This window comes from Mus pahari, chromosome 1 (genome assembly GCF_900095145.1).
Source record: "Mus pahari chromosome 1, PAHARI_EIJ_v1.1, whole genome shotgun sequence".
Lineage (NCBI taxonomy): Eukaryota > Metazoa > Chordata > Mammalia > Rodentia > Muridae > Mus > Mus pahari.
Genome location: NC_034590.1, coordinates 72,895,463 through 72,907,094, shown reverse-complemented (window position 1 = coordinate 72,907,094; position 11,632 = coordinate 72,895,463). Strand labels below are relative to the sequence as shown.

At 43.1% G+C, this 11,632-nt stretch overlaps 2 protein-coding genes across 4 annotated transcripts in view; one reads left to right on the top strand and one right to left on the bottom strand.

Moving 5' to 3' along the window:
* The window catches only part of LOC110319762 (short transient receptor potential channel 2), a 32,088-nt gene extending 24,637 nt beyond the window's left edge, over positions 1 to 7,451 (bottom strand). Inside the window, exons 1-3 of the mRNA XM_029535687.1 lie at positions 7,262 to 7,451; positions 2,731 to 2,905; positions 727 to 868 (exon numbers count right to left, since the gene is read on the bottom strand). Of these exons, the coding sequence (XP_029391547.1) occupies positions 727 to 868; positions 2,731 to 2,775 (187 nt within the window). The 5' untranslated portion in view covers positions 2,776 to 2,905; positions 7,262 to 7,451. The remainder of the gene's footprint in view (positions 1 to 726; positions 869 to 2,730; positions 2,906 to 7,261) is intronic.
* Positions 7,452 to 7,676: 225 nt separating this feature from the next.
* The window catches only part of Rnf121 (ring finger protein 121), a 49,436-nt gene continuing 45,480 nt past the window's right edge, over positions 7,677 to 11,632 (top strand). The window contains exon 1 of one of the 3 annotated variants that reach the window (XM_029540984.1): positions 7,677 to 7,820. Coding sequence is in view for 1 of the 3 variants with exons in the window: in XM_021201293.2 (XP_021056952.1) it covers positions 7,959 to 8,021 (63 nt within the window). In the remaining 2 variants the exon portion in view is untranslated. Of the gene's footprint in view, positions 7,821 to 7,921; positions 8,022 to 11,632 lie in introns of those variants that run through there. The other 2 variants (XM_029540993.1, XM_021201293.2) reach the window with 2 other exon arrangements.

The following is an 11,632-nucleotide window of genomic DNA, read 5'->3' as shown; positions in this document are numbered from 1 at the left end:
GGCTTTTTGAGACAGGGTTTCTCTGTATAGCCCTGGCTGCCCTGGAACTCACTCTGTAGACCAGGCTGGCCTCGAACTCAGAAATCCGCCTGCCTCTGTCTCCCGAGTGCTGGGATTAAAGGAGTGCACCACCATGCCCTGCTCTTTTGCTTGCTTTTGAGACAGCGTTTCTTTATGTAGTCCTGGCTGTTCTGGGACTAACTCTGCAGACCAAGCTGGCCTTGAACTGGAGGCATTCTTAAATGAGGCTTGATCCACTCAGATGATTTTAGCTTCTGTCAAGTTGACATTCAACTACGCAGCACATCAGTGATCTCAGGTAGAAGTTCATCTTTCCCTCCCAAGTGCTGGCATTACAGGGAATATGACACCACATTTGCCTCTGTGTATGTGTCTGTGTTGTGTTCTGGGAACTCAAGCTCAGATCCTTATACTTGTATGGCAAGTGCTTTTCCTCCTGAGCAGTCTCCCACACCCATGCCTGGCTTTAGATGTGGCTTCTGGGGACTTTACTAACTGCTCCATAGTGCATTCTCTAGGAATGAAGACGCTGGATTTCTTCAACACCAAGCCTTCCCCAAGGGCAAAGAGCACATTTTCCCCTCACATCTAAGCAGGCCTTATTCCAGAAGGCTACTCAGCCAGAGTGAACTGAGATAGCTGAGGGGGAGTGGGTAGGGTCATCTCGTTCCTCAGAGGTCCCAAAGGCCCTGAACATTCACTCACCAACATCAATATAGCTTATGGGCACTGCCCTCTCCAGCTGAAACTCCACTTTCAGTTGTCCAGTCTTGTCCCGAGGGCAGCTGAGCCAAGGTCCCCTGTGACTGTCTGGGTTCAGCAAGTTCTCCACAGGATATTTGGGATCCTACATCAGAGAAATTAAGAGAAAAATAGGAGGGTTTCTGAGCTCACAAGGGCAAGAGACACCGAAGAATAAGAGATGCCTACAATTCCAGGCCTGCTGAGGCCCCTCAACATGACAGAAAGCACCAGGGGCAGCCATAGGAACTCAGGCAGCCTGACTCTCAGGCATTCACCTCATTCACTTACCAGACTACCACATTTAATCCTCCTTAAGGACTCTTGGGTAGTTACCACTACTTCTACCTAGTTAGATAAATAAACTGAAGCATGGCAGGCAGGGCTGGGGGAGCTTCAAAACCGATCCAAAACTTCAGGCTAAATTACTGAGCAAGACACAACCCCAAGTTCCTAAAAATAGAGCTCTTAACACTATACTGTATTAATAGTTCCTTATTCATAAGACCTTTACACAGATATTTATTTACCTCCAAAATAATTCTATGAAATAAGTTTTTTGTTTATTTAGTCCAGGCTAGCTTCAAATATAAGCTCCTCCCAAGAGTTAGAATTACAGATGTGTACACTACACTGAATTTGTTCCAGAAATAAAATCTTTCTTTTAACTGTTAACTTCACATGTGTCTGAATGTTTTTCTCATAAAGTAAAAGGAAAGCTCTAGAACATGGCTGGGGAGGGAGGGTACAGATATGCTTTCACCCTCTCTTCAGCTTCTAGAATAGTCTCCAGAGTTCTGGAAGAGTCTATGACAAAACATTAGAAGGTGGGTATGGCAGTACAGACCTATAATTCCAGCACCCAGGAGGCTGAAGCAGGATGACTTGAGAGTTGGAGGCCAACCTTGGATACACAGTTGAGTTAAAGGCCAGCCTTGGCTACAGGGTAAGACCTTCTCTCAAACAAACAAACAAACCTACAAAAGCAAACAGTACTCAGGAGCAGAGGCAGGTACATCTTTTTGAGTTAGGGGCCATCCTGGTGTATAGAGAGAGTTCTGCGCCTGTCTGGGATATATCGTGAGTCTCAAAAAAAAAAAAAAAAAAAAAAAAAAAAAAAAAAAAAAAAAAAAAAGAAGAAAAAGAGGAGGACAATGAGGAGAGTTCAAGCTGACTTGCAGGTAAGGAAGGTGAAATTCTTTTTAGTTAATTTTGTGGGTTAATATAGTAATTCCTAAGCACCATCTAAGGAAGCTCTCTGAAATGTGCAGGGATTTTAAAAAGTTACTTATTTATTTGTATGTGTATGACTGCTTTGCCAGGATACATGTATGTTCACTACTTACATGGAACTGGGGTAAAGTATGGTTGTGAGCCATTGCATAGGTGCTAAGAATTGAAACTACGTCTTCTGCAAGACAGCAAGTGCTCTAACCACTGCACCATCTCTCAAGCCCCGTTTGGGGTTTGCTTTTGATTGTCATAATCACCACGTAGTAAGTAGTTCTGTCATTAGGGATGAATGCTAAATATTCTACCATGGCAATGACACTGCTGTAAAATAGACTTAGCCACCCAAATGTCAATGGGACCCCTCAAAAAAGATCAGCATAATGGAAGAAAAGAGAGGGGGATAATGGATGAAGCAAATGACTGGTGGGAAGCCCCTAACAATCCCCACGAGACTGGCCCTGGGCCCAAAGCCTGGGATCTAGCAAAGATGGAAACTGCAGGTGTTCAGAAAGTGAGCATATTTGATGGTGGTCATTATATCCTCATAGGTCAAGTATGGCCTTGAGTCCCCTTGATTAATTTCATTAGCATAATGACCAAACTGCCATCTAGGGACTCCGGTATAGATAGGCCTAGGGCTTTGTCAGCTGTCTACAAAGCACTGCAAGTCTTCTATATTTATCCATTCCTTTTAATCACCAAGAGAAAAGCAATCATGATGGGTGGCTAATATACCTGAGAGGAAAATGACACCACATGGCTGATCTTCACAGGAGCCATCGGATGCCACCAGCTTCCTTAAGTGTGAGGAAGATATGCTTCCTCCCAGGATGTTTTCTGTAACCACGGTGGCACTGTTGATGTTTTGCTCTTGGTAGCTTTTGGAAGAATAAGAATCCTTATATTACTCCTGAAAAAAAAGAAAGAAGGAAAAAAAAAGAAAAGAAAAACAGAAGAAGAAAAAGAACAAAAGTAAAATAAGCTATTTATTTTTGTTTCTTTCTTTCTTTCTCTGTTTTTCAAGACAGGGTTTCTCTGTGCAGGCAAGGCTGTCCTGGAACTCACTCTGTAGAATAGGTTGACCTTAAACTCAAAGAGATTCACATGTCTCTGCCTTCCAAATGCTTGGATTAAAGGTGTAAGCCACTATCTTTGGACTCACCCTTGTTTCTTTGATAACAGTATTTATTTGATAACAGATTCATTTACAGTAGTAGCCTCATTTCTCAGGGCTATCAGGGTCTGCAGGGAGTAGATCTGGATTACCTAAAGAAATTCCCTTCTCCCCCAGTTGTGAGACAGCCTCGGGGGGAAAAACAGCAAATTAAAACAAACAAATAATTATTATAGTAATGTTGGATTTATATTTCAGTGAGTTCCCAAGAAGATGAATGGTGCCATAAATTATCCATCTCTATGGCCTTAGGGCATAACAGGGACGGGCAATAATCATACAACTAAATACATTATATAACTCTGCTTTGTCTGTTCAAGTCATCTTCCTGAAATAGCTTACATTCCTCCAAGGTGGGTGTGGTACCCCATGCCTATGATCCCAGCTTTTGGTAGGCTAAAGCAAGAAGTCACAGAGTCTATGCTACATAGCAGATTCAAGGATAGCATGGGGTATACAAGCAGACCCTGATTCAAAATAAAATATTCTTAGGACTGTGAGATGGATCAAGATTGTTTTTCTAACTCATTTTGTCTTTACATGGCTCAGAGGTTAAGAGCACTGGCTGCTCTTACAGAGGACCTAAGTTCAAATCCCAGCACCCACATGGCAGCTCATAGCTGTCTGTAATTCCAGTTCAAGGATCTGACACCCTCACACAGACATACATGTAGGTCATAACACCAAATGTATGTCAAATAAATAAATAATTAAAAACAACAAAAGCTCACAAGAGCCAGGTAGAGCATCATGCACCTGTTATCCCAGCTACAGGAGAGGGTGAGGTGGACTTTGGAGCCATGTTGCAGGATATTTGATCACATTGTGAACCCTGAGATTGTGTTATTTACTGGAAAGTAAAAGCAGTTTCTAGTTGTGGTGTGTGTGGCTCAGCCGTTAGCTTTAATATAAACAATGAAGGTAAAATTAGTTTGTAGAAGGAAGTATACATGTTTGAAAGTAATGTCTAATTTAGAAGCTGACAAAATGACAAATCAGAGAAAGATTTTACAGAATAGGATATGCCCAACTCTCATGAGAACAGAGAGGAAAGAGTCACTATGTAAGAGGATACAGTGCAAGCACGCCTTTAATCCCAGCACTCGGGAGGCAGAGGCAGGCAGAGGCAGGCAGATTTCTGAGTTAGAGGCCAGCCTGGTCTACAAAGTGAGTTCCAGGACAGCCAGGGCTATACAGGGAAACCCTGTCTCGAAAAACCAAAAACAAAAACGGGAACAGGGAGAGAGGGAGGAGGCAGTTTTATTGGAAGAGTTTTACAGAGACAGGTTGAAGAGTGAACAGGACAGAGAATGACAAACCAGAAGATTAGAACAGATTGCTAGAGTGAGTTTAAAGCCAAGCAGGGCAATTCAGTGAGAAGTAGATAGAAGCCAAATTGAATCAGTCAGCCTGGGGAGGAGTTTGAGCTAGGACAGCTGAGTTTAACCAGCCAGCCAGAGTTCAGAAAGAACAAGAAAAGATGAGCTTCTTAGGAGTACATAGCAGAGGCTGAAAATATTCTAGGTCCAGATAAGGTTGTACAGATGCTAGAAGCTTCCAGGACGAGGCCTAGGTTAGCAGAGGGAGGTAGTAAGCCTCAGGGATGACAATTATTACAGGAGAATTAAAAAAAAAAAAGTTGTATAGGGCCAGCCTGGGCAACATAGGAAGAACTTATCCATAAATAAATAAGCACAAATTTTCATCTGGGATTTTTTGTTTGTTTGTCGAGACAGGGTTTCTCTGTGTAGCCATGGCTGTCCTGGAACTCAACTCTGTAGACCAGGCTGGCCTTGAACTCAGAGATCCACCTGCCTCTGCCTCCCAAGTGCTGGGATTAAAGGTGTTTGCCACCACTGCCCTGCTTCATCTGGGTGCTTTAGTTGGTCTTTTACTAAACTTTTTTGGGTTTGCTTTGTTTGTTTTGGAGACACAATCTCACTTTGTAGCCCAGGTAAGTCTAGAATTTACTATGTGGCTCAGGCTGATCCTGAACTCATGGCAACTCTGCCAAGTGTTGTGATTATAAGCGTGAGCCATCATATACAGCTCAGAAACGTTTTAGGAATGCACTCCTATGTACTCACAAGGCCCGTGATGTCAGGTGCCCACTCTCATTCTCCTCTTTGCTTTCTGAGACAGGAGCTCTTGAGTCCCACTTAACCTAGCTCAAAGACTGGCTAGGAGGGCTTGCCAGTAAATCCCCAGGACCCTCACCTCTCTACTTCCCAGTGTTGTTGAGGTTACAGGCACCAACCACCTGCTGCTGGCTGTTTTTTTTTTTTTTTTTTTTTAAAAATACTGTCTTGGTTAGCCTAGAACTTGCTATGCAGACCAGGTTGGCCTCTGCCCCCTGGATGCAGGATTAAAGGGTCTCATCACCACGGCCAGCCTCTTGGCATTTCTGTGTGGGTGCTGGGGATCTGAACTCAGGCTCTGCACACACAAAAAAACCATACTTTATTCACTCAATCAGCTCTCCAGACTAAAATTTTATTTACTAGTTTTTGGCTTTTCAAAGCAGGGTTTCCCTGTAGAGCAGCCCTGACTGTCCTGGAACTAACTTTGTAAACCAGGCTGGTATCTAAACTCACTGAGAATTGCCTAGTTCTACCTGCCAAGTGCAGGGATTAAAGGAACACACCACCATGCTTGGCCTAGGTTAAAAACGTAAATATCTGAGCCGGGCGTGATGGCGCACGCCTTTAATCCCGGCACTCGGGAGGCAGAAGCAGGAGGATTTCTGAGTTTGAGGCCAGCCTGGTCTACAGAGTGAGTTCCAGGACAGCCAGGGCTACATGGAGAAACTCTGTCTCGAAAAACCACACACACACACACACACACACACACACACACACACACAAACGTAAATATCTGCAAAAATACAAGAAAGTAAATGAACTCTTATGTATTCATCATTCAGGTTCAATAATTCTTTAGTAGCAAGTGGTTAACGATATCTGAATGTCTTTAGGTCTCTCAAGATTCTTTTTTTTTTAAAAGGCACGATCTTGCTACATAGTCCTGGCTGATCTTGTATCTGCTATGTAACCCAAGCAAGCCGATATTTTTTTTTTTTTATTAAATTTATTTTTTACATTTATTTGTGTGTGGGTGGATGTGCAGGGGTCAGAAGAGAGCTTGTAGAGTCTGATTTTCTCCCTCTACTATACGAGTTCTGGAGACGGAATGCACGCCACGAGGCTTACGGTAGCAACTGCCTTTTCCCACTGAGCCATCTTTTCTCCCCCCAACCCACCCCGAGGATTTATATTTTATGTGTAAAAATATTTTGCCTGCATGCACATATATGTACTACCTGTGTGCCTAGTGCTGGAGGAAGCCAGAAGAGGGTGTCGTATCTCTTGGAAATGGAGTTACAAACGTGAGTGCTGGGACTTCAACCTGGGTCTCCTAAAAAAGCTCTCTTAATCTTTGAGCCATATCTCCAGCTCCAACACTGAGCCATCTTGCTGGCCCCCGAAGGTCTTCCTATGCTGTTTAGCCCAACCCTTAACTCCAGATCGCTCTGTCTCCCAAATGTTGGTATCTCAGGCATTATGCGCATGTCAGGGCTGTCTTGATCTAGTAATTAAGCCTCAGATCTGACATTTTCTTCAATATCCTACTCATGCAACTCCATGAATCCTAATGCATTTCAAGTCACAGCGGCTTTTCAATCTATCATCGCTTAAGTTTTCTTCCTATCTTCTCATGTTATTGCTCCTGCTTGGAATACTTGCTCTCTTTAAAATGTCACACACATGCACGTCTTAATCAGTTCAAAGTAACAGCTCCATTCTGCCAATTCTTACTTAACAAGTGCTTCCCCAGTAACAACTATATGGTTTTCTCTTGACAAGATTGTGAGCTGGAGAACAGGGTTTTTGTTTGACTCATTCTTACTTACATATCTAACGTAAAAGGAAGAAACACACAGATGATTAGCAATTATCTGCTACTCACTGAGGTCCCATTAGATTCTTAAACGCTCAGTCTCTCTGAGGCTTAAAACTCTGGAACCGGGTGCTCTGTTCCACCCTCTTCCCTTTCACTACTCCTCTCCAGATGACAAATCCCACCCCTTCTCACCGGTGTCCGTAAACTTTACGTCGGTGTAGCCTCAGCTCCGGGGCTCCGATCTTATTCTCCCGCCAATTCCGTCCCGTGACCTCCGCCTTCTGACCCCAACCAAGCCTTTCTACTGTAGCCCAGGAACGGGTTTTGAGTCCTACGGGAGCTGCTATTTCTGAAAGACGACTCGCAATGAGGAATAACGGCAGTTACTACATCTAAAAAGAAAACAACAAAACCCCGCGTGCTTGTATTTATATATATATATATATATATTTATATATATATATTTTACACTCTAGAGTCCGCCCTTAGCGAGTGGGACTTAAATTTCCGGGTCGGACTCAGTGCAGCATGGGAAATGTAGTTCTTAGTGTACACGCGTCTCTGCTCGTGTCCTAAGCGAGGGAGCGTCGCGAAATTTGCGCATACAGGGACTCTCCCTTTCCTTCTCCACAGTGCGGACTGGTGACATGTTTACACTGAAATAGTACAAGAACTTTTCCTTTTCCGAGAACGCTCTCCTGCGGATGCTTGGCAGAGCACGAGTCGCCCCTTCTTAATTCCGAAGGAGCAGGTAGATGGTCTCCGGGTTCCTCCCCGGCAGCCGCCTGGCTCGCCGCTCCGCCCAGGCCGCGCCTCCGATTGGCTACAAGCACTGGAGCGGCGGAAGCAGCTGGCTCGCGGGGGAGCGGGGTGGGGGCCGGCCGTGAAGATGGCGGCAGTGGTGGAGGTGGAGGTTAGAGGAGGTGCTGTTGCGGAAAGGGAGCTAGATGAGGTAAGAGGAATTGAGGGACAAGAAAGGAAAGGCAGCTTGGAAGTGGAGGGAGAGGAAGTGAGGGGTGGGAGCCGGAGGTCCTAGGAGAAACGGGGAAGATCTTGAGGAATTAGGGAGCTGACAGGAGAGGCGGGTTTTCCGTGAGGGAAATCTGAGGGCTTCTGACTCAGGGACCCCGAGGCGTTCATGGTGAAGTAGATTGGCAGTAGCTTTAAGGGTGGCGATGAAGGGCAGGGCAGAGGCCAGGGAGAGACGTTAAAGATGTTGAGGTTATTAAGACGGAGGGCCAAGGTAGGCTCTTGGGCTAAGAGTTGCATTAATTGGAGGGGCGTGGACTTTTCTGTAAGGCGAGGCCGAGGCTTTCACTGTGGGGAAAGACTACGAGCTTGATGTGGAGGTTGGGGACACAATGCTAATATACTAATATTACAGCGTTTAATTATAGGCAGGAACCATCTTACTTTTATATTCGAAGGTTTGTACATACTGCATGTTCAGTAAAGTTTTGGTCAACGAATGAATGAATGAATAATTATGAATGAATGAACAATCATGTAACAGAAACAGTCCATTTTGCTCACTGAACCAACATTTTCAGTTCTGTGACAAGTCCTGGGTTAAGTGTTTGGAACCCAAGAGACCTTCCTCTTGTAAAGTCTACAGTGTAGTTATGGGATAAGAAGAGACATGGCACTATGTGTATTGTGGTTCCGAGAAGAGAGCCAGGGAAAGTTTTCCAGTTGTTGAATAGTTTTCTACTTCATATTCATTCTTATTCTCTTTCATCCTCCCTCCCCCTCCTCTCTCACCGGTCCCTTCAAGGTGAACTTGAAAGGTACGAACTCTTTATCTACTAGGCGTTTAGCAATCTAGGTATTGAATTACTAGTGGTCCTTGAAGGCAACATTGAGGTTGAAAGAAATGAAAAGTACTGGGCTCTGAAGGAAAGTACGAAGGTAAGAGATAAGGAACAATCTGAGGCCAAGCGGTCAGTGGTAGTTTAGGGTACTTTGTGGTCTTGTGTGTGCCAGCATATGGATAGAGATAACAGCGTTGACTAGGAGAGTGAGGAGTGATTGTCAGGGAGAGTCTCTACCGATGTCTTTGATGTGGTTTAGATTGGTGAAGAGTCTGAGTCAGGGAGTAGGTTTAGGCAGTAATAACAGTTACTTGGTATGTTATGAGTCTTAATTTGTTTTTGCTTTCGCTTTCTGGTTGGAATAAACTGAGAACAGGTAACAGGTGGCCTAGTTTCTCACTTGCCAATTGCTAGAGACTAAAGGTGTTTGAATGCTGCTTGGTTGGAAAAGTTAAGTGGTTGTAGAAATAACTTTTCAAGGCTCCTTTTAGCTTTAAGTTTCTGTGTTTACAGTTGGCAGCTATTAATTGAGGTATTTTGAATAATAAAAAAGTTCTGAAATTAAAATTTATGGTTGGTTCGTTATGGCTCTTCAATGAGATGTTTCATATGTAACTTAATGGAATATTTATTTCTATCCCAGTCTAGCCTTTAAATGAATGAGACTCCGACTACGATTTATTTATTTAACTTTAGTGCAATTACTGGGTAAATTACCCCTGTCTAATTTTCTTTCTTTTTTTTTTTTTTTTTTTTCAGTAGCATCTGTCCCATTAAAAATGAAAAATAAAATGTTGTTTTCTTAGTTTTAGGAGTATTTGTATTAGGTCTTCTTTGAATGTCTGATAGAACTCTGCACCAAAACCATCTGGTCCTGTTTTCTTTTTTTTTTCATTTTNCCTTGAACTCAGAAATCCACCTGCCTCTGCCTCCCAAGTGCTGGGATTAAAGGCGTGTGCTACTACTGCCCGGTCCTGTCTAATTTTCTAATGGCTCGACTGGCTACATCCTCAACTCTGCTCCCCAAATACTTGCTGTTTGAGTCTTCCCGGGTTATTTCTGCTCTGGCAGTTTGGGTACATGTTTCTAGTCCTTCCTGTCTAATGGAGACCTCCTCTTTCCCGTCTTCCTCTTCTAAGCTCTTCCTCTCTCCCTCCCTTTCCCCTCTTCATCCCTAGCTATGACCCCTGCCTGGTAACTCAAACCCTGCCTCCTTCTGTTTTCCCCAGTAATCGGCTACTCCCAGTTTTATTTAACCAATAGTTTTAAGTTAGGGAGCAGTGTTTTCACAGCAAAGGCTGGTGTACATGGGAATTTTCTCACCTTGAGGCAGCCAGGTCTTGGGGTACAGAATTTAGTATTTGAATACATGGCAGCACCAGACCATTCATATATCTGACTTTTTGGAGACATGCTGTCACTGAACTCTGCCTTTTTCTCGCCTTTTCTCTCTGTGAGTGCTGGAATTATATGTGTGTGCCACTGATGCCCGACTACATTTTGACTTTTTGCTTCTTAGTGTTTTAAGGATTTAAGTAATATTAGTAGAGTAATACATATTTCAGTGTTAGGTCTACAGGTCATTTTCCAAGAAAGAATATATCCTTGTTGTGAGGAAATTCTGTGTGAACTGGTTGTGTTCTTTTCCTTATGAGTTTAAGAAAGTAACTTGAGAAGCAGGAAGTTATCATGAAGCTCTAGAAAGAACAAGGTCTGGCCTGACAGATCTCAGTTTGTTTGCCTTCTACCGATGTCTCCTCTGTTTGTGCTCAAGCTTTCCCTAGGTGACCTATATCATTAATATGTAACTACAGGAGTTTACTGTATGTCATGCCTTGGGAATTCAAAGGTGAGTAAAACAGGATCTTTATCAATTTACAGTCCAGTGGGTAGATATGCAAATAGCCCATTACAAAGCTAGTAAGTAAGTGTTGGAATGTTTGTGTTCGTGTGCCCCTGTGTGAGACAAGTGCAGTGAGGCACAAGAAACAACCCTAAAGTTGGTTACGGGAAGTCATGATAGAAATGGAAATATAAAGATTTAACCTACCATAAAAAGCTGTGATTTGCATGTAGACCAACGTTGCTTTCATCCTGCACTTGCTGCCTGACCGATACCCCTTACTGCAGTCCAGGCTGGAAAAGAATAATGAGGAGCCTGGTTAAGATAGGCGCGATGCACTTTGGAAGAAGGCACAGCTGTGATTTATTCTTCAGAATATTATGTCTATATTTTCCAAAATCAGATGTCATTAGTACATGCGTAGTCTGGAATAGCAGTTCCACCTTTTGGTCTGGCTAATAACTTTTTCTGCCTTGGAGAGCAGGATAGAAAGATGGGCTCAGGGTAGAACTACCTGTGGAAACAGCACTGTTGATGGAATCTTAAGACAGCTGCCATTTTAAGGTCTTTACCTTGGTTATCTCATTTATTACTTACAGAAGCCATGTGCGTTTAGATGCTACTTTGTCTTTTCTTTAAAAAGGATTGATTTTAATTCATGTGTATGTGTGTATGCATACAAATGTATCTGTATCAGTGGGGTCCAGAAGAGGGTGTCAGATCCCTTGGAGCTGAAGTTATACATGGTTGTAAACTACCCAATATGTGTGCTGGTCCTCTACAAGAGCAATATGTGCTCTTAGCCACTGAGCTATCTTTCTTTTTTTTTAAGATTTATTTATTTATTTATTATTATTATTATTATTTTTTTAAAGATTTATTTATTTATTATATGTAATTACACTGTAG